Source organism: Ascaphus truei, chromosome 2 (assembly GCF_040206685.1).
Source record: "Ascaphus truei isolate aAscTru1 chromosome 2, aAscTru1.hap1, whole genome shotgun sequence".
Taxonomy (NCBI): domain Eukaryota; kingdom Metazoa; phylum Chordata; class Amphibia; order Anura; family Ascaphidae; genus Ascaphus; species Ascaphus truei.
This window is the reverse complement of record NC_134484.1, coordinates 109,345,414-109,370,609: the sequence shown is the minus strand read 5'-3', so window position 1 is coordinate 109,370,609 and position 25,196 is coordinate 109,345,414. Positions and strand designations below refer to the sequence as shown.

Below are 25,196 nucleotides of genomic sequence, written 5' to 3'. Positions count from 1 at the left end.
TCCCTCATATACACCGATGTTTGCTGAGAGTGGCGGTCTTCACCACAATTAGAAGAGAGGTCATTCCCGCAAAGACAACTGTTCTTTACTGCCCGTATTTTATCTACATTTTATTGTATTTTGTTTTATCTCCCTTATATGCTCCCCCTGGATTGCGAACGAAGAACTGATACATGACAGGTAAGATTTCATACATTAACTCTATCATGTGGCTTTGTGTTCCTATAGTATATGATGGTAAGAGAGCAATAAAGTACTTCATAATATTAGTTACAGTATTACAAGATTGCAGTGCTACAATGTCTAAAAAGCAGGTGATGGAAATAACCAAAGAATGCAAATACCTGATGTTTTATAGAGAACAAATACACATTTATGTAATTTAAGTCAAACAGAATATTTACAGATTCCAATGTTGATATGAATCCTTAATTATGGAATAGTGTATAGGAGCTGGGTGTTTACAAGCCAGTTACAATGTTTAAAATTGTGGAAAATGATTACATTGGTAGCACAGAAGTGAATCTCAGGGGTATTTTACGGTAGATGTTTTTTCTCAGTGCAATATTTATACAGATGGTTTACCTAAGCTGTTAAATGTAATGATTGCTTTGTATCCTTATTAAGCAACAATCGGTCCTTTCAGCCTAATTGCTATTGTGTAAGTACAGCAGCAAACTCTGTTCTTTTTAATTAGTGACTTACAGGTAGTCAGGCCTAAAGGGGAATAAACACAAAGGCATCTATTCAAAGAAAATTAGGCCTGCATGAAAAATGTCTAGTACAGTAATGTGCAATGTGCATATTAAAAATATGTACACTGTACATAGGACATATTGTACATGACAGAGGAGGCAGCCGGGATAGCTAACCCCAAAGATTATACTTCCAAAGGCTTATTTTCTTAGTGCAATTGCTGGCGGATACTGGTTTCATACAATACCTTATCCATTCTGTATCTCAACAGGGCAATCCCTCCTACAATCAAAGTGAACTATCCAATGACCTGTTTAAGAGGTCTTATCTTTGGTGATTGATAACTTTTTTTACCAAAATCTGACACGTATAAGTATTTTTAAATTTATTTTAAGTCAAAATTGGGAGGGGTTTGATATCCTCTTGCAACTCCCTTTTGGGTGGTGTCACTGGGGTTCAGCAAGGGCTTGTACAGCCCGAGTCCCCCATCCCCACCTTAGCAAACAAAGACATACCCAATCCGTCTACACCTCCCCTTTTCTAAATACGTAAAAGGTTAAATCTTGGGGGGGAAAAACTGGAAATATTTATTGATTTGTGAACTTAAGCAAAAACAAAAATGCCCATTTCTACTGCAGAGCAGCATGAAGATCAACGGTGTGGGGGCTCTCTTTGGCTATTTTTTTTATCCTCACAAACAAATATATTTAGTCACTCTAATTCTAGTTTCCAGAAATTATTTTAGCATATTAGTTTAGCAGAATACTGTATATGGAACGGTCCACTCTTAGATTTTTTTCTGATGATGTCCTTAAAATAGCGGATATTTTTGGGGATTTTGAAACATCATTTTAAAGCAGGGATTGCTATCCCATGACTATACCACCTAAAATATGCTACAATTGCATGCCAAGCTCATTTAGGATGGGTCACACAATGCATTTATTATATTGGTTTGTACACAGAATTGTATCACATCTCTTAGATTTAAATTGCAATGTTGTGAATGCAATTATAATGATTAAGTATAAACAACAAAAAAAACAATTCTCAAATGTAACAGTAAGGATGTATGATGTATGAATTTTAAGTCCTTTATTCAAAACTATTTAAGAGAAACATAATGGTTCTCTGGAAGGCAGCAGCTGCTTTATAATAGCAATCATTCTCTGAGTTTGTGTTTCCACTGTTTCAAACAAATTCAATTAGCTCTTGCACTTCAAAACCCCGAAGGCAGAAAGAAGATGATACTAGGATGCTTTAATCTAATGCTTATACTAAAATTGTCTGCACTGTTTTTTTTGGATTAATACCTAGAAAAACAATTTTAATAACATTGTTTTTTTTTCTTTTGTTTACATACAAATAAACTTCTATCCAGAGATATATAGGGGTCATGAAGAGTTCTCAATTAAATGAAGCTGCATCACTAAGTATGATAAATATGAAACACTGTATTATTATTATTATCCCATTTACAATCTAATGCCTGTATCACATTGATTCAAATGAGATTTAGGGGGGTTATTCATCAAAGTTCTTTGCTGAAAAACCTGAAATATTTTATAATGGGTTGCTTGATAAATATAATGGGTTGCTTGATAAATAAGGTGATATTTTTTGCACGAGTATTCATCAGGTTTTCAGCATGACAACAGGAAGATCTTTAACACGTAACCCACGTAATCGCCTTGCGCAGTGAATTGTATTTGGGGTGGGAACATGTTATATTTAGTAATAAAATAATTATGATGAATACATAATACATATAACATAAAATATTTTTTTTTTATGCAGCTGGTAGTGAAAATATCATGACCACATTTATAGTTTAGTGCGTGAGTGCCAGGTTTTCCGAAGAACCATATGTATGCAAATAGATTCTATTATTACTCTGACTGTATAATTGTATGCAAATGTGACATGCACATATGTTGCAAATAAAGCTGAAAATAACAAAATTGTTGTGCACAATTAGGAACATGAATTTCTGTATTATATACATATGTATCAGGCAATAAATAGGCTTATGGTAAGATATGTGACCACCTCAATAAACATATAAATGGAAAATGTGCTTTACTTATATGTGGTGTGTGTATATGCGTGTGTGTATATATATATATGAACATACAGTAATATTTACAGTTGCTATATATATATATATATATATATATATATATATATATATCATACGAACCAATCCAAAGACCAGTAAAGAGACAGCAGACTGCACGGGGTTAATCTCCAAAGATATGTATTCACAACATGAAATACACGTAAGCCAACGTTTCGGTCCCACAGAGAGACCTTCCTCAGGGCAATGCAGTCTGCTGTCTCTTTACTGGTCTTTGGATTGGTTCGAATGATATTTGCTCTTTATGGGACTAGCATCTGCTGTTTCAATATTTTCAACTACAGTGTGCTGACTTAATTTCTTGTGGTATATATATATATATATATATATATATATATATATATACTGATTTTCTTCCTTTCTCTCTATTTACATAGGCAGATATATACTATATATATTAGTGCAAAGGAATAATGTAAGACAATAAGGCTGATAAATCATTGGTGTGCACCCATTGAATACAACATCCAGAAGGTGTGTATGTGTATATATATATATATATATATATATATATATATATATATATATATATATATATATATATATATATATATATCTATCTGCCTATGTAAATAGAGAGAAAGGAAGAAAATCAGTAACAGGGCAGTCACTAATAAATGATACAGCAACTGTAATACAGAATGTATACGGTAAAATCCATGAGGATTAGTACAAGGAAGTATAGTGGTAGATGCGGGCTGGCCGTCCAAAGTTATTCTCTAAAATCCCTCTTGATGCTGCTCCCCATCTCCTGTGATCAGCGGGGCTGGAGAAGACTCACACATAGACAGACAAACGGATGGGGGCGCAAAAAAGAGGGAAAGAAATCAATGATTGCTCAAAAAAGCATAGATATTTTATAAAGGCATATAAAAAGTTCAAAGACTTACAATAAAATAGGGATCTTATTGATCCAAGTACACCAGGCAGGTACAAACCACATCAGGAACTCCAGAGTCCATGAAACCCCCCTCCTCCGGATCGCAGATGGTAGGTGCCGAGGGGAAGTTCCAGACCAGAACACGAAACGCGTAGGCGAGCCACTTGCATGCTGGGTACGAAGGTGATGATGCTGTAAACCCAGCGTTGCCTACACGAGTGCAGGGAAGACGTCAAGTGGACGCCGGTCTGGAACTTCCCCTCGGCACCTACCATCTGCGATCCGGAGAAGGGGGGGTTTCATGGACTACGGAGTTCCTGCTGTGGTTTTTACCTGCCTGGTGTACTTGGATCAATAAGATCCCTATTTTATTGTAAGTCTTTGTACTTTTTATATGCCTTTATAAAATATCTATGCTTTTTTGAGCAATCATTGATTTCTTTCCCTCTTTTTTGTGCCCCCATCAGTTTGTCTGTCTTAGTACAAGGACAAAAAAAGGTAAGGTCCAACAATGAAAAAAGGTGATTTTTTAATAACTCAACATTTCGGCTCACACACAAGAGCCTCTTAAGAGCAATCAAATAGTGACTGAATGCAACCAAATTTACCCTGCACCTCACCCAGTGACTCAGATGAATTGGCACCAAAAACTGGTGGACCCCTAGTGACGTCACAGAAGTGACATGGGAATATAGAGTGAGCTAAGGCAGGCTGTGCAAACCAGGGGGTGCACCCCCGAGACTTTTTTTGGGGGGCGCGGCTCACTTACCCGGCTTCAGTCACTGCTTCAATCCTCCTGTCTCCATGGCAACAATACGTCACATGACCCCACAATGTAATTTGACGCCCGATGCCATGGAGATGCGATGTCAAATGACACCGCAGGTCACGTGATGTCAGATGACCCTGTGGCGTCATTTGACGCCATATTAGAGGTAAGGGGAGGCGCTATACAGGGGGAGAGAAGGCAAGGGGGGCACAGCGCAGGAACTTTTCGCACCGCTGGGCTAAGGGGCCAAATTGGAATGCAGTGTGGAACAAATGTATGTATCATTAAAGGAAGATCCTTGGTAGTGCCAGTTACATACTGTATGTTGAAGAATTTGTAAGTCATGGGGTCACTGTTTTTGAGTATTGGGACTGTGGTAACCAGAAGGTACCTGAGATTTTTACCCCTACTATGGTCAAAAATTGGTTGTAGTTCGAAAGATGAGTCCAGGGTTTCATCACTGAATTGAATGTGCCAGTTATGTCGTATGCAGGTATGAAAGTTCTTGGAAATGGGACTAAACGTATTAACTTTTTAACTTTGGATGATGTTATGTTTTACATCATCCACAGTGTCACTATGAGTTCCTTTAAGAAGAATATCCATGTAACACTGCGCGGCACATTCCATGCTTGACTATACATCTTTCTGACTATAGCCTCTCCGTATGTACTAAAGTCCCATTTGTTTTAATTGTGTGAGGTGTTTTATCAAGTCACTGACAATTCTCACCACACAAATCATCTATGAAAATGGTAGGCCTTGTTTAAGAGTTGGTGGATCAAATCTACTGGCATGCAGTATGTTACGGTGAGTGGGTTTCATGAACAATGTAGTGGATAATTGTCCTTCATTAATACTGTGTTTGGCGACAAGATAATATACCTCATAAATGTCACAGGCCATAGGGACTCTGATAGGGGGTTGGTAGCGTGTTAAGTGTGATTTAGAGCAGGTCATGGTTACCACTCTAGATAAGACTTCTATATACCTGCAATAGCAAAGTATGTAGGGTGAATAGAGGCTGTTCTGTAACAAATGTCACTTATGTGTGTTCTCATAAGTGTGCATTTAAGAGTTTGTATAGCAGGTGCCATGGGGAGCCCATATCTGTTCCTGAAATCTGGAGCAAGATTTGAACTTAAAACAGTTCTTGTGTAAGATTATGTGGATCAATAGGAGATGGTACTGTAGACAACAGGGTGGCTAGTGGGTGGCTAGGGTGTCGGTTATCTGTAATAAGTTCATGGACTGTCATGAATTACTACATATAAAGAGATGGAAAGTGGACCTATACTTACATGGTGTGACGCTCTCAGAATATCATAAAGAACACAGGATACCTAGAGGTTTCATAGTAAGAACATTACAACTATAGACCATTCCCATTCAGACTTCTGCCGTCGCTGGTGTGGGGTACTGAAAAAGTGTTCCCTAGAACTGATCCTGCTGGTAATTGGAGAGGTGAATAAGGAGCTTACTGGTGTGAAGCCTGCGATTTAAACATTCTAAATAGAACAAGTTGACACACTGACTTCTGGCACTACACAAAACTGGTTAAGCAAACTGACAGACTATATTGACAAATATAGGGAAGACCTTATAGTCTTCAAAAGAGCTAAGCTAGCCAAGGTAACGAAACACTACAAGGAACAGCGTGTCTACTGGTTGCTCCAGGGCCAACAAGACCCTGGTCAGCAGAGATGACAGTCAAATAGATACCCTAGATATGCTACTGATTATAGCCCCACGACAACAGCCACCCATTGGGGCTTGCCCTGTCATATTGACCTGGCTGCTGTGTACCTGAATTCTGATAGGGTGAGTTAACACTGCGACTCCCATTGAGGATGTCCGTGTGAACACTTCACCACTTGACTTAGACAGGCTGGCACTTTCCCGTTCATGATGTGTGCTATTTCCTTTATGAACTCCGATTGACTTGATCTCTACCTGTTCAGGATTATCTACTTGTACAGTGCTTTGTGACCACTCTTTTTGATACTCTTGTAAGCACCATTATGTAAATCCTGACGAAGGACGCAGTTCCGAAACGCGTAGAGGTCACGTAGGGGTCACCTGACGCATATGCTCACTGGCTGAGGTGGGATCGCGGAGGAGTGCTGGCGCAGATTCCAGCATCAGATGCGGATACAGTCCGGACTGTCATTCAGTATCCTCATGTGGTAAGCCTGCCTGTCCCCTTCCGGTTGTCCCCACTTCCCTCAGTGCGGATTACAACTACTTTCTAGGTCTGCATAGGTATCACTGCCAGCAGAAAGTAGCTCTGTTGTTCTATGACCAATTGGTCTAGTGCATTGCACTTATTTTATGGTTTTTATATACTACTGGGAAAGAATGGATTTTTATTAACTAGTCATTCCTATCCATTGTGGGTTTTAATTGTTGTCATATATATGGGGTCGTTTGACGTGCTTAATAAATTTGGTTGACACTTTACATGTACAGTTAGTGGATTTATTATTGCATCTCCATTTAGTGAGTCCATGCACTAATCCCTGGTGCGCTTTGTGTGCATTCTGTTTTTTCGTTTGTTTGAGACTCCCCACAAGGGTAGTCTCATATATTGGAGCATTTGGGGAGGAACTCCACACACAGCAGCATGGGGATTGTGGTGTTAAAAGAGATACGGAATATCATACGGACAGTACGAGCTCCAGACCACTCACATGCTCCAGGATAAAAAACAGCAGTGTAACCACTCAGGGTTCAGGAACGGCGCGACTTGCTCAGCTTTACTTGACTCTTCTGGATAGAGTCTCTCACTTCCGCACTCGGGCGGCGTCTGACGTCACGGATCTTTTCCAACTAACCTCCAATGGTAGGGCAGGAGTAATCAGGCTCCGGGTCAGCGTCAGCGTGAGAATCTTTCAGCAGGGAGACAGCTGTTAGCAAGGAAGGGCGAAGGTTCCACACTGCTAACGAGTCACAGCGCAAATTCTGATAACCCTACGCGTTTCATCCGGGTACCAGAATTTGCGTTGTGACTCGTTAACAGTGTGGAACCTTCGCCTTCCTTGCTAACAGCTGTCTCCCTGCTGAAAGATTCTCGCGCTGACACCGACGTTGATCACGGAGCCTGATTAATCCTCCCCTACCATTGGAGGATAGTTGGAAAAGAACTGTGACGTCAGATGCCGCCCGAGTGTGGAAGTGAGAGACTCTATCCAGAAGAGTCAAGTAAAGCTGAGCAAGTCGCGCCGTTCCTGAACCCTTAGTGGTTACCCTGCTGTTTTTTATGGAGCATGTGAGTGGTCTGGAGCTCACTGCTCTAGTTGTGTTTGTTTATTAAACTGTGTTACACTATTATTTTTCTCTTTCCTTTTACCATATGCTGTCTACCGTGACCTGATTCCTGTGAACCACATTTCCACCTGTGAGAGGAGTTCTTGCAGACAGTACGAGTGCAATTCCTTGTTGCATTTATATATGGCAAGGACTCTCAATACTGACAAAGGCACTGCCCCCTTGTTATACAGCTAGCACTTGGACGGACCTGTTTTCAAGCTGTCTAAGCACCAGAGGATGTCGGATAGCATTCTCTCCTATTATCTTCATCTACTATTGCCCTCTATGCTTCTCTCTATGCTTTTGTGACGACTTATATACAAAATCGAATCAGTAAGCATAAACGGACCTGGCTAGTATGGACCTGTTTCCTAACTCTCTTGCCTTTGTAATCCCAGACAACTCAGTTACTGATTCCCTCTACTTTGGATGCTACCTTATTGATTCTGCTACCCTGGACTTACGCAATTGGAGCAACCTGAATGAATCGGGTAACAGACTGTTTGGATGACATTTAATTATGGTTCTTATGTGAATTAGGCCGGTGGACATTATTGATATTTTGATTCTCTTGCTGTCATTATGCATGGTATCTGTTTGTGTTTCACCACCTCTCTGATCAGGTCACCCCTCTTCCTTGTCTCCCCTTCCCTCCCCTCCCCGCTTGCTACATACAGTAGCTTTCACGTATGATCTCGGCTGAAATTGTAAGAAATATTGATGTAGTGCTGCTGTGGTTAGGAGTATCCATTTACCGCTACAGTTTTAACGTATTTTGTTAGGGTTTGCCTTTCTTTTATGATACATATGTGCTCTTTATAAACATACTGCTGTGTGTTCTCTTAGCCAGCTGATCCATGATATTTGTTCCACACTGCATTACACTTTGAGCCCCTTTAGCACCTCTAGATCTCCACGTTACATCTGTGATATCACTAGGGACTCACAAGGTTTGGCCCCAATTCATCTAAGTCACTGGGTGAGGGGTAGAGAATAGTTGATTTAATTCACTCACTATTTGATTGCTCTTAAGAAAGGCTCATGTGTTAGCCGAAATGTTGTGTGATTAAATATCACCCTTTTGCATTGTAGTGCCTGTCCTTCCTTTTGTGTGTATATGTATATATAATTTTTATTGTTTTAAATGTGTTATTTAATAAATATTATTACGCCATTTGTGGGGCATTCTGTTTGAATGCCCCAAACAGCAGACAGAATGCCACACAAATGGCGTAATAATATTATTAAATAACACATTTAAAAAATTTTTTTTAGATAGGTCATCACTTGAGCCTAGGTGCAAAGTTCTTCTCTCCTGTCTTGCCTTCAAATACTTTCTGGACAAGCTACCCGTTAACCTGAACAAGCTCCTCACCCCTACCACATGCAGCATTTATCATCTGAGATTTTACTCCAAAATACTGTTCATGTCCCAAGGTTCAGCAAAGTATCTGGCCGCTCCTCCTTCTCTTACCGTGCACCCCATAACTGGAACAATCTACCAGAGACTCTCACAGCCACCTCCAGTCTAAGTTCTTTCAAAACTAAAGCTATCACACATTTTAATTTGGTCTGTAAATGTTACATACGCTTATGATATATATTATCTCTAACTGTGCATGCAATGTCTTGTATATAACGTACTGTATAACCTGTTCACTTATGTAACTATGTATGGTAACCATGTATTATTTGTCATCTTAACTCTATGCCCAGGACATACTTGAAAACGAGAGGTAACTCTCAATGTATTACTTCCTGGTAAATATATATACACAAATACAACTGTATGCTCATCTGCATGTCTTAGGCAGGTCTGCAACCCCCATTATCACCCAGCATACAGCACTTCCACTGCAGCAAGGGATTCTGGGAAATGACATGCAAATGAGCACACAGTGTCACTTTTTGCCTCAAAAAACATTTTTAACATGGTTCCCTATAGGCTAAATGTTAAATGTTAAATTATGTTAAAAATGGTTTTTGAGGCAAAAAGTGACACTGTGTGCTCATTTGCATGTCATTTCCCAGAATCCCTTGCTGCAGTGGAAGTGCTGTATGCTGGGTGATAATGGGGAAAGGCGGGGTTGCAGACCTGCCTAAGACATGCAGATGAGCATACAGTTGTATTTGCATATTTGCATTCCTGTGGAGGGTTTTTGTCACTTTTTTTACTCACCATAACTTAACTCAGTATTATGGTATATATATATATATATACAGTGGTCGACAAATCACCAAAAAATCTACTCGCCGAACAAAAAAATCTACTCGCCACCTAGTACCATACGTGTGCTGCTTGGGCCAATAGGAGCTCGCCACGATGTTAAATCCACTCACCCGGGGCATGCAAATGTATAGGTTTGTCGAACACTGTATATATACATATATATACAAAATAAGGTGGGAGCTGGGTGCACACCAAAAAGCGGCCCCCCTAGCCATAGTTGGGGGGGCCTCATGACCGGGGGGTCTGGCCTTCCCTTCAGGGAACACCAACCGGTCCAAGGATAAATAAAAAAGAGATCAAAACTGCAGCACTCACAAGTGAAAAAAGGAAAATGTAATCAAAAATCATCAGGCAGTCAGACAAAGCCCCAGAGCGATGCACGTTTCAGACCCACTGGTCTTTTCTCAAGCTCTGTAACAATTGACATACACAATATCACATATATAGAGGCAATGACCACATCAAAGAATGACAGACATAATAACATAATTATGCTGCAGTTTTAATCTCTCTCTCTCTCTCTCTCTCTCTCTCTCTCTCTCTCTCTCTCTCTCTCTCTCACATGTATTTATATATATATATCAACAACATATTCCAGCCTTATAACCATCAACAGCCAAGTAATATCACTAAGGGGGATATTACTCTGACAAACCCCACCGACATTGCAAATGCATTCAATGATTACTTTGTGGGGTGTGCTACTAACTTATTAGCGAAACGCAACCCCAAACCACAAACCTGAATCTCATCCTGGGAGTACCCATATAGCTCCACCCCCTCCCAACACTGCCCACAATTTTCAATTTGGCCCAGTATCCGAAGAGGAGATTACACAAGCGCTCCTCAAATTAAAACTAAGTAGCCTGACCTACTACAATCTAGGTTCCTAAGACTTGGTGCCCCAGCCATTGCCAAACCAATTGCTTCCATAGTCAACTCTATCCTGTCTGCAGGCCATATTCCTAAGACCTGGAAAACTGCAAGAGTTGTCCCAATCTTCAAAAGTGGGGACAAAAACACTGTCTCAAACTACAGGCCAATCTCCCTTCTCCCAATCCTATCCAAAGTCATGGAAAAATGTGTCCACTCCCAATTAAGCGATTACTATAACAAGACAAATTTCCCTAGCCAATTCCAATCAGGCTTTCGCCCTAAACACTCCACGGTAACTACCCTGCTAAAAGTTTGCAATGAAATCCAGTGTAGAATGGAACGGGGTCACCTCACTGGTGCAATATTCCTAGATTTTGCAAAGGCTTTTGATACTGTTGATCATGCTATCCTGCTTAACAAACTCCAGAGCTCTGGAATAGGGAAGCATGCTTTAAACTGGTTTCAGTCCTACCTATCAGGTAGATCCCAACATGTGTCCATCTCAGGCTCTAAATCTAACCCCCTGGATATCACCTGTGGCGTCCCGCAAAGCTCTGTTCTGGGGCCCCTACTCTTCTCAGTGTTCATCAATGATCTTCCCACAGCTTGTAAGGAAGCCTCAATACACATGTATGCAGATGACACAATCCTATATGCACACAGCCATAGTCTCTCTGACCTTGAACACATACTTCGGTCTGACTTTTTGAGACTCGAAAACTGGATTTCCCAAAACAAACTGTTTTTAAACACTGACAAGACTGTAACAATGGTATTTGGGACCAAGACTAAATTTTTAAAGCTTCCAGTGACTGAGCTCCAGATCAGAACCAACGCTAACACCACCCTAACTCCTGTTACTAGTTTTAAATACCTGGGCATATAGTTCGACTCCCACTTAACATTCGGAATGCACATTGATACCCTGACATCCAAAAACTATGCCAAACTAGGTGTACTTTACAGGAACAAATCCTCCCTAAGCCTGCTGGTCAGAAAGCGTATTGCACAGCAGATGCTAATGCCAATTATCGACTATGGAGACATAGTATATAGCTCGGCACCCCAAACCAACCTTGGCAAATTTGACACCCTCTACAATTCAATTTGTCGTTTCGTTCTCCAATGCAACTACAACACACATCACTGCAAAATGCTCAAAGAACTAGATTGGTCATCACTCGAGTCTAGGCGCAAAGTTCACCTTTCCTGTCTTGCCTTCAAATACTTTCTGGGCAAGCTACCCACCTATCTGAACAAGCTCTTCACCCCTACCACATGCAGCACTTATCATCTGAGATCTGACTCCAAAAGACTGTTCATGGTCCCAAGGCTCAACAAAGTATTTGGCCGTTCCTCCTTCTCTTACCGTGCACCCCAAAACTGGATCAACCTACCGGAGATTCTCACATCCACCACCAGTTTAAGTTCTTTCAAAACTAAGGCTGTCTCACATTTTAATCTGGTCTGTAACTGTTACATTAGCCTATAATATACATCTGCTCTAACTGTGCATGCAATGTATACAGTATATAATTTGTACCCTGTTCATTTATGTAACTGTATTTGTAACCATGTATTATTTGTCATATTAACTATGCCCAGGACATACTTGAAAACGAGAGGTAACTCTCAATGTATTACTTCCTGGTAAAACATTTTATAAATCAATAAATATATATATATATATTATCTGAGCAAACAGAATGCCCCACAAATGGTGTAATAATATTTATTTAATAACACATTTTTAAAAACAGTTATGCACTCACAAACGTGCTCTTTTTTGTCAGCCTTTAAATTTATTTGAGGATCTGCTGGGATTGATCGCTCTCCCACTGTGGCCCACTTAGAGTCTCCGTGCTCTCTCAGGCGTCTCTAACACACGTTGCGGCTTTGATATATATCGTGATGCCACCAAAGTTGATTCGTAGATGATGCTTGAATCAGAAGTGGCCTCCCAATGCATTTCACTGGGCTCTTCCGGTTTCCTTAGGGGTAATTGGGAGACTGAGAATGCCAGAATTTATTAAAGTTCTCCTATTGCCATGCAGCCCATTGGATCTTATTTTCATACAATTATTTTAATTTGCTCTATATCGTAAATGACTTATTAACCCAATGTTAAACATATGACAATAACAGAAAATGACAATATGAAACCCAACAATTAAAAAATAATAATAGTCAGATATGATTGGGTTACATGTGTACCATGAGTTAGCTAATATCCTGCAACTTTTGAATGACCAGTTTTTGATTATTTTTATGGATTTTAGGTACTGTACATAGTAAAAACATGCTATACTAGGAAACTCATTAAATAGCTTTAAATATTTTAATTTAGTTAAACATCACAATCTCAATTTGCAAAAAAAACTTCAATTTGGCCTCTTTTATTCTGACACTATATTTTTAAATACAAATATGTTGATCTGTATTTTGTAAGTTGTTTATTTAAAATTAGATCTTTTTCTTCATATATTTATTTATGATTATTTTATATATATATATATATATATATATATATATATATATATATATATATATATATATATATATATATATATATATATATAGGAGAAGGAGTGACTCAGTGAGTAAAGACTGACACTGAGATTGCTGCAGGGGAGCCTGGTTCAATTCCCGGTGTCGGCTCCTTGTGACCTTGGGCAAGTCACTTTATCTCCCTGTGCCTCAGGCCTGCAAAATGTCTCTGTAAAGCGCTGCGTACAATTAGCAGCGCTATACAAGAACATGCTATTATATATATATATATATATATATATATATATATATACTGCTGCGGCCGAGTTTATTCGAGCATTTGCCCTTTCTCGGCCGCAGCAGTAACCTGGCGCGCGCCGGAGGGTGCCGGGCGCGCGCCGAAGCCTCGGAGGAGAGGCCCGCCGATCGGAGCTTCCCCCTCTCCTTACAGGGTCCGCCGGGTCCCCCGGAACGTCCCGCCGCCGTCGTGACATTCACGCGACACCAGGGCTCCCACGCGTACAGGCGGCACAGGCACCCGATGATGCGTGACCGCGCATCAGTGATGCGCGGCACGCTGAGGGAGTGCGGCTCGCAAGCCGGGACATTTCCCGGCTTGCGGAATGAGCCGCACTCGGATAAAGTGTGCCGCCTGTGTATATACACACACACACACTTTACCATGAATTCTTATTGGATTCAATACCTGTTGTTGTTTTAATTTAGCTTATTTTGAAGAGTTAAAAAAAAAAGTTTTATCTCTTAGTATTACAGACTATGAATTATATTACAGGTTTGCAAATTTCCTTTTTAAGTGCCAGTTTATGTTACATCTGCAAAATGCCTCAGGTTTCCATTATTATGGCTTTAGCATCTGTTACACTTCGGTCTTATTTTGATGTCACTATGTTTTGGCATTTATACATTATTATCCATTATACATCCCTATTTTCATATTTCTTATATTTCTGACTATTATTTTATTTAAATTCTTGGGTTTCATATTGTAATTTTTTGTCTAATTCATGTCACAAGTTGAACACTGGCTCATTATGTAAAATAGGCTATGAGAGCAAATTAAACTAATTGTATGTAAAGATGGATTGCATGGTAATGGCAAAAGTGTAATAAATTGCTGCATTTTCAGCCTCACAATTACCCCTGAGGAAGCCAGAAGAGCCCGGTGAAACATGTACATTGGTCACTTCTGATTCAAGCCTCGTCTTCAAGAGCCAGGGCTGGCTGGGATTATGGTGTGGCCAAGTGCACTGTGTATGCGCATGTGGCCTCTTACCTCGTCCAGGGCCGTGATGACCATATCTGATGAATTCCGATGATGTGCAGGGCCTCTAACCCGCCCTTGCATCACATGATGATGTCATGTGACATCGCATTCTCACATTACTTCGTGTGGCAGCAGGAGATGCCATTGGTTACAGAGGCCCCGTGATCTCCCCCGACCCAACTCTGGAAATAAAAGTTTAAATGTTGTGGTGGTTAATTTAACCACCACAACATTTAAACTGTGATTATTGAAGTTGGGCTGGGGAAGAGTACGTGGACTCTGTAAGCACCGGGCCAGGTGCTGTCGCACCAACAGCATCGCCATCAAGTTGACCCTGTCGTGGCCGCTTTTGTGCTGTGTATTGATGCTGTACCATTGATTGCAGGTGCGACCAGTGGTAGAGATGCCGGAGAGAGCAAGGAGAACCCGAAGCAGACCACATTGGGAGAGTGACCAGTCCCAGCTAAGGTTGCCAGGTGGCTTGTCCAAAAAATACTGGACACAATGGTGAAAAATGCGGCACGATTGAAAAGTCAGTGGGGAGTATGTTATTTATAAATTCTCAGACTATTATGTAATTTTTTCACAATTTCACTCCACATATTGTATGCACTAATTTGCACTATTTCATATTCTATTTCAAAAAAATTCTGGGAGGGGTTTGGGGATTGAGCACCCTCCCAGCATTTTTTACGAAATAGAGAAAATTGGTGCATACGTGGAGTGAAATGTAGAAAAAAAAATAACAACAGTCAGACCTGCAGTCATACATGGTGAGATATACTGATCTTAATGCTTCTCTCCCACTACTTCCAAGATTGTTGCAACCCCCTCATCCTCTCACCCCAACTCATCTTCACTCCCCCTCATCTTCACTCCCCCCTCATCCTCTCACCCCCCCTTATCCTCCTCTCACACCACCTCCACCACCCTGCTCCTTCCTCACCACCACCCACCTCCTCCCCTCCTTCTTCCTCACCACCACCACCCTCCTTCTTCCTAATCACCACCAACCTCCTTCCTCCACCACCACCACCCCCCTCCTACTCTTTCCTCACCGCCACCCCCTCTTTCCTCCTCCTCCTCACACCACCACCCCTCTTCTTCTTCCTCCTCCCCCCTCATCGCCTGGTATCTTACCTGTGGACCTTCTGGCAGACAGGGACACAATGGAGCTATTCTCTCCTCTCCTACATGTAAAGCTGGAAGGAAACTACATTTTCCCAGCATGGAGTTGGGGGAGCTGTGCACACTCCTTAGTGACGTGGAACCCTCCCATTGGTCAGTCTTCTCCGGTATTACATCTCATTTTTTACCGGACAGAGGGGCTAATTATCTGTCTGTCCGGGTTCAAAACAGGACACCTGGCAGCCCTAGACTCCCAGCAGATCCTCAAGTACATTTCAAGGCTGGCTAAAAGAAGCATGTTTGTAAGTGCACAGAATAAATTAATGTACTGGAAATTGATATTTGAAGGACAAAACATGAGTGTTGAGAGATAATAAATCTCCTATAGAATTAAATATTTATGTATGTCTGTTTGTGGATCAATTTAAAAAACACATGAATTTTAACCAAGGTGCAAATAACACAAAAAAAAGAATAATAAATAAAAACTATTATGGGGGTCAACATCCATATAGTCCATGAGATGAAGAAAAAGTTTCTTTGTAGGATAAGGTTCTTATCTAATTAATAGTCCCAGAGTCCTGGATCTTCTAAGTACTGTAAGTGCACAACTGTTTTAAAAATGTTATGTTATTTATTAAACCTTATTATGCTATTTGTAGGGCATTCTGTTTCCACTTGTTTTTACAGATCTATATAACAAACAAACGTGGAGCGAGAACCACTTCAAATGAGCAGCATCAGTGCCCCCCATTAACATGACCTGAACTAACGTTTGGACTAACAGTAGGACTATCTAATCCTACGTAGTATAAATACTGTAGTAACACATCTGATCTTCATTGATCCTTATTTTTAAAATGTGTTATGTGTATAATCAAGGATTAACCCATTTGTAATAAGGAATGACCCTTTATATACAGAGTGGATTGTTGGTGTGCTTCTAATATATATATATATATATATATATATATATATATATATATATATATATATATATATATATATGTAACGGAATAACGTCAGACAATGAGGTTGATAAATTATTGGTGTGCAACCATTTAATACAACATCCAGAAGGCATGTACATTATAATGAAAGCCTTAACTTAAATTATCTATCTATCTATCTATACACATATAGATACACACATATTTGTTAGATGCATTATGTAAATAAAAATGCAGTGATGCCAATGAATTTATATATCATGTAGAAATTGTGCTCGTGATCACATGTAAAAGATGAAGGATTTTTAATGAAATATGAAAGTAATGCATGTTTTGCATTAAAAGCGTTCAAGTCTGCTTCCACCTGATCATTAAAATGAGACTCTGATGGCTTAACTTCTGTTCATATTATTATAATGATCTGTGGTGCATTCTGGTGTACTGTATGAGAGTTATTTTGAGTAATACGATTGGGTACATTCGCAGAGTAAAATTACTTGCATCTTGGTACGAGCTATATATTGTTGATAAAACTGGCATTCTGAAATATAGGCATATAATATACAGCACTAAGGATTTTAACACGTTAAAATGATAATAACTTGTATGACAAACTGTTTTTTATGTGAAATCTTCCAACATACTGACCAATGTGAAAAATCTTTTTGTGGAGTTCTGGGAGGAAAATGCAGGGGATTTCTTCATTTTCCATTGACTTGCATTAAGCTGAGTAAACTGTTTTCAGGGACAAAATATAAAAATGATACATTTTCATCAAATACATATGGAGATTTGGACAACATGTCTTCCAAAAGTAAATGTGCATTTTCTTTGTATAGTTAACATTTGTATAAAAATAAATCACCTGAAATATTTATTTCCAAAATAAAACCCGGAATAATTTTATATTGTACAAAATGAGTATAGCAAAACATTGAAAGAAAAGGCTTTGTGAGAAAATACCTATTAAACTTAAGTGTGACTAACCTGATCTTGATTAAAATTGACCATAAATCGGAGTTGACCATTTCCATGAGTCATATTACATTTTGACTATCCACATCACATTTGAACAGTTTAGTTTACGTAAATGTCACAACCTGTCATTGAACATTTCATAAGATAGCCGTGCTCCTACTTAATTTTCATCCTCGGTTATCAAGAAACTGTACTCATTGAATAAATGTTCACAACAGTGTCAACAAATCACCATACATGTTCAAAATGTGGAATGGTGGTTACTTGCAAGGGGAAGTTAAAGCAAATTCTATGAATGGACAATTAAACAGCTCATCATGACAGTCAACACAATAAAAAAAGAACACTATCTTAATCACGTATACAATAGCAAGATAAGGCAGTGGTTCTAGGAAGTAGAATCAAGATTCCATAGGATTTATTTAATATATTCCTTGAATATTTTGGGGGTAATTGAGGCTGCTCTTACTGTATTAGTCATAAATCCTTTAAAGATACAAGAGGTACATTAGCTGAAAGAAAACCTTGAAAAGACCCTGAAACGTGTATGCGTGTTGGTACTGTTGCTTAGATGGCAGTGATCTTCTTTAAAAAACCTCTAATTTTATATTTCTTTATTTAATTTTGTATTTTAGTTAGACTTTTTTTTATGTCTTTGGCCCGGATACATCACCGACGGCATTAAAACCACACCCGGTAAAAATTAAAATAATACAGTCTTATATCCGCAATTTTATATTGGAAGTCATCAATACACTGTATTGAGGTAACAATTTACTGGATTAAATATTTAACCCAAAATCACGATGCAGGAATTAACATGGCTGTTAATAACGCGGTTATTACTGCATCTATAAGCTTCTGTAATATCAATTATTACAGAAATATATGGTAGAAATAACATTAAACCCATTGATGACTGTGGGTTCCAAGGTATACCGCACACATCAAGTGGGTAAATACAATTTTAAAAAATTGACTACTGCTCCTGTTGGCTACCTTAGTGGCTAGTAAACCATTGTCATAAAAAGCTTTACTAACTGCTAAGGTAATCAAGGGGTTAATCCAGGGGTGCGCAAAGCTCCTGAGCTATGCCCCGTACCTGGCAGCCCCAGCACTCGGACCCACCTCTTCCCCCTCATCTAGGACCCGGCGTCAAATTATGCCGAGGGTCACGTGACCCGCAGCTTAATTTGACGTGCTTTGCAATGGCGACACATTGCTAAAGGGTTGGCAGAGAGCAAGTTAGGGAGTTACAGAGGCCTCACATCTCCCTCGGCATTTAATTTAAATGCCTTGCAGAAGAGCGCAGGGATTCTGTAACTGCATGCCCCCTTTCCTAGAAAATCATGTGGCCCCCCCAGTTTGTGCACCCCTGGGTTAACCCATACCACACACCCCTCCCTGGAGGAATAACCAACCACCATTGGGAAACTATCCCCACTACCCACCTCCACTACGTCCACAACCCCAATACAAATCCCAATTAGCCTTATGGGCAATAGACTTATTTGCCAAATATGGATCATATGGCTTTTTGACTTTCAAAAGCATGAAAACACATATAATTAAAAAAAAAACAACCTTATCATAATAAAAAAAAGCCTTTAAATAAATTGATTGTCATTGTGGCTACCTACTCTCAATGTTGACCTTCAAAATAAAAACTTCCCCCCCACCCAAAAACATAAAAAACAATCCCGATGGGCAAAAAAATGTAAATATAAAAATAAATCCCAAGCCCGATGGCACAAAAAATCAAAGTGAATAATAAATCCAGGCCCGATGGCCTATTTATAATCCACTGCTATTTTGCGTCAATGATGTTGAATCCTCAACTTGCCACGAAGCCTTTGATCCTCTGTTGATTGAAGAAGAGTCTTGTGTACTTTTTCTTTCTTCTTTTCTGGAAAGATGTCGTCTTTTTCTTTCTCTTCTTCTTTCATCCACATGACATGGGCTCTTCAGTTACTTCCGGCCTTCTGAGAGGCCCTAGCCTTATATATGGCTTGGGTCGTCTGAGGCGTGATGTCAGGGCACATCATTTTTAGTGCGGCAACCACATGGTAAATAACTAACCTCATTGGTTGACGTACCCTGTTATATCACACTTTCTGGGACAACACAGGCCCTATATAAGGCTAGGCAAGCTCAGAAGACCAGAAGTAACTGAAGAGGCCACATCCTGTGGTGGAAAGAAGAAGAGAAAGATGACGACATCTTTCAAAAAAAAGAAGAAAAGAACAAGCAAAGACGACTCTTCATCAATCAACACAGTGCTTTGTGGCAAATTGAGGATACAACATTGTTGACACAGGATGCAATGGATTACAAATAGGCCATGGGGTCTGGATTTCATTTTAATTTAGACTTTTTAGTTTGGGATTTATTTGTAACTTATTATTTTTGGATTTTTTTTTCCAAAATGTTTTTGGGTGGAGGAGCTGGGGTTTGTTAGCATCAGGTTTGGGATTGTTTTTATGGTTTGGGGTGGCATTTTTTTTAACCATTGCACTTTAAGAGTGTTTTTTATTATTGAGCAATTGCCCTTTTTTGGATTTGTTTTGGGTGGCTTCATCCAACATGATGAGGATGTCCTTAATCTCGGCTGGGGTAAGCAATTCATTTTTTTTATAGTCAATATTTTTTGCCATTATGGCTATCTAGGCCGCAGTTAAGAGGGCCTAGGTAGCCACAGTGACAATCAATGGATTTAAAGGCTTTTTAATTATCATGTGATTGTTTTGTTTAATGTTTTTTCTTATTGTCTTTTTTCATTCTATTGACTAGCCAAAAGCCCTATTAGCCACATTTTGCTAATAGGGCTATTGCCCATTTATCTAGTGGGGGTAGTGTTTTATGGGGTGATAGGAGTTGTTGTCCTGGGATGTGTGGTAAGGCCTTCCAGGGGGGGGGGGGGAATAGTGGTTGGGGTTAACCCCTTGATTACCTTAGCATGGCAATGTTTAACTAGCCACTAAGGTGGCCAACAGAAGTTGGTATGTAGTTTAATATTGATATTAACACCTTTTTAGCCCTTGTGGTCATCTAGTCATGGAAAACCATGACTACTTGACCACTTGGGCTAGTAAGGGATTTATATTTACTATAACATATTTAAATCCGTTTTTATCCCCAATTTCATACTGTTTAGCTGATCTTGCTTATATATTGGCCATTATATACATACACAAGACAAAGATAATGCCAGCCTGGAGTAGGTGATAAAAAAAGCGGTATTTCTGCCTTTAATCGCATTCCAATAAAAACAGATTGAGGTGAGGTAAGGTGCTCAAAAGTGTCCTGTACACAGGAAGGAGGGGAATACAATCTGGATATTGAATAATAAAATGCATACATTTGAGTATCAACAAATTGGGGCACCAGATACCCTGAAGGTAGGGGTAGGCAGTCCAAAGACAGCCTCCTCTACCTCATTGGGCTGGCCCTGTGTACTCACTGTATTACTGCTTTCACCAGAGTATCCCCTCCATCGCGTGCTGCTGTAGAGAGTGATGTCCAGCAATGTAGAAAATGATGCAGCGCACCGCGATCCAAAAGAAGAACAGGTCTGGCCAAAAATAGAAGATCTTTATTGAAGTATCATAAAATCAAGGGTTGCATCCCTTGATTTTATGATACTTCAATAAAGATCTTCTATTTTTGGCCAGACCTGTTCTTCTTTTGGATCGCGGTGCGCTGCATCATTTTCTACACCAATAAAAACAGAACCTGATGTGAGCATGATAAGGCAAAAAATGTATGTTCCAACCCCCTCCCCCTTTTTTCATCTATACCCACTACCTATTGACAATTTTCAATCAAGATTAAGTATTTTTAAAAAATGCATCATTTTTAGCGGTGCAATGTTGAACTATAAAAATAATGCATTTTTTGGGGGTCAGTAATACCGCATTTTTTTTTATTACCGGAGATTGATTTATCCGGGCCTTTGGCTGGTATTGGTCACAATGAAAGAAACTTGTGTGGTCTTAAAACTCAAGTACAGCTACATTTACGAAGAACTTTCAAGTTGGCCCAATAACATATATTCCAATTTGCAACAAGCGTGCCATTTACTTTACAATTTTATAAAACGCAGTTATAAGAAATACTTACAACCCTATCTTCATTTCACTGCTAACAAACGTTTTTGTTTTTTAAGCTGTATGTGTAATAGCCAAAATATACATCCTTGTTAAAAATACATATTTTGACGTAATTTAAATATTTAAATCTTCCTAATATAAAATACTTATTTATCTTTGTCACTAGTGTGAAATGTGTTTATTTGCATTATTATGCTTCTTTTTTTTGGTGATTAACACAAACAACATGCAACGCTATTCTTGTACATGAGATTTAAAGATCAAGATGGTCACTTTTACAGAAACCATCTGAAAAAGAGGACCAATGATTTCAAAGACCATTTGGTCTTCAAAACTCACCATGTGTATTTTGTATATTGGTTTTATTAAATCTGAAAATAATCAAATTTTCTCCTTGTCTAATTCAGCTACTCAAATTCTGTACCAAAAAAGCATGTGACCTACTAAAGATTAATTTAAAGCATTACAGAGAAATGTGTTTTAACTATTACTATAGGAAACATTGCAGCATTTGCCTCTTTTCCTTAAGTAGAATAATCTTTTTTATTATTTTTTTATTACAAAAGAAGTTGATTTTTTTTAATTTGCAGAATATTATTTTTCAGTTCAGCAAATATGAAATGCTGTTTTAGACTTATTTTCTTTGTATTTTCACATAACATGTCCTATCAGCTGCTATTGCCTTTTTTTGTGTTAATGTGTAATTTGTAATTGTTGCATCCTGCTGTTTTGTTTTTGTGTTATGTAAATTCCAAATAAAAAGTTCAACCATAAAATGTGTGCTAAATCTACAGCGTGGCTCTTATTTCTAATTAAAACATTTTGTGACATGTGTAGCTTAAAATGATTAACTTGTCTGCAGTTGGAAATCTAAATAAGCAGCACCTGTAAAGGGTTTATTCCTAAAGGTAAAACAACTGTTTAGGAAGGATCATGCTGGCAAAACAGCTGCTTACATGCTGGAGAGGTTACAAGGTAGTGTCAGCAAACGCCAGCTTTGGATTTTTCTCAGCCCTATCTCATTAAGTGGCAAAAAGGCTTAAATGCTTTGTTGATAAATTATGATAATTCCTGATTGCGGCAGTTAAGGATAGTGCCACTCATTTGCATTGCAGCTCTTTGAATTTGTTTAATTACAATTTGAAACAAGGCAGAGAAGATTAATTAACCCACCTGGCTTGCTGGCACATAGTCCTGGTTTGGCTCTGTCATGCTCATATACATGTTCTCAATCTCTCCGTCAAACTGAAAATAAAAAAAGAGTAAACATTCAGTAATTGTGAACGCTTTTTAACATTCACTATTAGGACAGTACAGTAAGTACCTAAATATCAGAAAACGTGTTGAAAATTAGTGTTAGTGTTTGTACACAGTGTTGCAGTAGTTCTGTTGTGATATTATTGACCATACATGTCAGTGATTTGGGGTAATTAGTGCACTAGTAATTATAGCAAGCAAGCAATAAATGAATGGTTTCCTTTCATCAACAATCTGTTCCAAAACAAAATGGATCAGTCTGTGTACCATGTATAGCTGGGCCTAATGAAGTACTAATTAAATTGCATAGTTTCTCATGGGAGAAGGCAAATAGTAGATTAGTTACAAAATGCATAATGATGTATTCTAATGTGTTATCTTATTAAAACAATGTATTTCTTAACACTGATTTGTAAATCAAAATAAATAAGAGTGTCACAGTAGATTACAGTGTGGAGAGATCACATTTATTTAATGTACCACACCGTCCATTCATGAAGTGAGTCATGTTCCAATAATAAGAGAAGAGCATGTGAAATAACAAGGTTGCGATTACAGGTCTTCCTTTTTCCACTGATACTGTGATTGGAATTCATTAATAGATTACCCAATTCATGTATGATTTGAAGCTAGTCAAGGATGGCTACTGTACATATAACATAACAAGCAGATATCTTGGCACTGCAAACGGGTAAGAAGTCTGAGAATAATTGCAGCTGTGTATATACTAGTAAATAAAAGAATCAAGTAGCGTGCTTTAAGAGAACATTTCTATCTTTTCATTGTTATTATAGACATCTTTTTAACTAACCTTTCCATGCTTTCTACGGTATTTCTTCCTCTTGTGATTATGTCAAAGTCTTCTAGAGTTTTCGGTTTATAAATTCTTAGGCATTTACATAATGTACAGTATATATACTGTAGGTGCTGATGAATAGAAAAAAATAATGCTGTCTGCCAATGGAAAAAAGCAGTCAAATCTCTCCCTGAATTAATAATTTGCTCTTCCACATTGATTATTTCAGGGAGAAGATCACCTACCCTTTTGTTTGGGTTGCTCATTTCCACTACTCAACCACTATTCTGAAGCTCACGTCCTTGGTAAAAGACATGGCATCAAAGGAATTTCCTGCAGCTTAATTCATCACTGGAACACAACTTGATATTGTGACCATGTTCCCATGTGACTCCTTACCACCTCTCTATGTACAGTGGTGATGGGGGACACTACAAAGGTGTTATTTTGATCTGTATATCCATTGACAGCTTATCTTTATAAATGGATATCTCTTTTTTTATTATTGGACCAATTCTGTCATTACTGCCCCAATCTTGTCAAACTCAACATATTTGCTAACTTCTTTCTAAATTAACTTTAACTTTGCATGTCACAATTTTTTTAGGGGGAAGATCTTGAACAGAAATTCCTTGCCATAAACCTCCACAAACCCTACAAATATTACATATACATTGATGATTTGTTTATAATATGAACAGTGGATGAGGAAAATCTAAAATAATTTCCCAAGTTCTTCAACTCACTCCATCCATCAATTCAAATCAATAGATGACTTGGTAAACCCAGCGAACTTTCTAGATACTATATTAATACTGAAGACTGGCAATCTACACATATCTGTATAGAAGACACAGACAGATTTAGTTGCCTCAACAACCCCAGCTTCCATCCTACTAATTTCAACATAAGTCACTATACACTGTATATGCCCTGATACTGAGGACTGGAACACGCACCACATAACCCTGACTGAATTATTCAGACAGAAGGCATACAAGCTAGAAACTATTACCATAACAATCACATCTGCACTGAATAACCCACGAGACCACCTGCTCCTAAACAAAAGGAAAAAAAACAACCACACACATGCCTCTAGTGGCTATATACAGCCCTGCTCTAGAGGAAATTTGAAAAATAATCAAAGATCTGCAACCCAAACCTCCTATCACTGCATTCCGGCAAACGCCAAACCTCAGACACAAATTAGTAACAGAAAACGTCATAATAAACTTAAGGACCCTGAGAATAGTGTAAGATCATGCAACATCACATCCTGAAACACATAAGCAAACATCTAAGAGTC

The 25,196-nt window shown here is 38.8% G+C and overlaps 1 protein-coding gene across 5 annotated transcripts in view; it reads right to left on the bottom strand.

Moving 5' to 3' along the window:
* Positions 1-25,196, bottom strand: part of TOX (thymocyte selection associated high mobility group box) — a 386,296-nt gene that overhangs the window by 183,711 nt on the left and 177,389 nt on the right. For 2 of the 5 annotated variants that reach the window (XM_075584054.1, XM_075584055.1), the window contains exons 2-3: positions 23,008-23,079; positions 17,396-17,482 (exon numbers count right to left, since the gene is read on the bottom strand). The exons of 1 other annotated variant lie outside the window; for it this stretch is intronic. In XM_075584054.1, the coding sequence (XP_075440169.1) occupies positions 17,396-17,482; positions 23,008-23,079 (159 nt within the window). The remainder of the gene's footprint in view (positions 1-17,395; positions 17,483-23,007; positions 23,080-25,196) is intronic. 2 more of the 5 variants (XM_075584056.1, XM_075584057.1) reach the window with 1 other exon arrangement.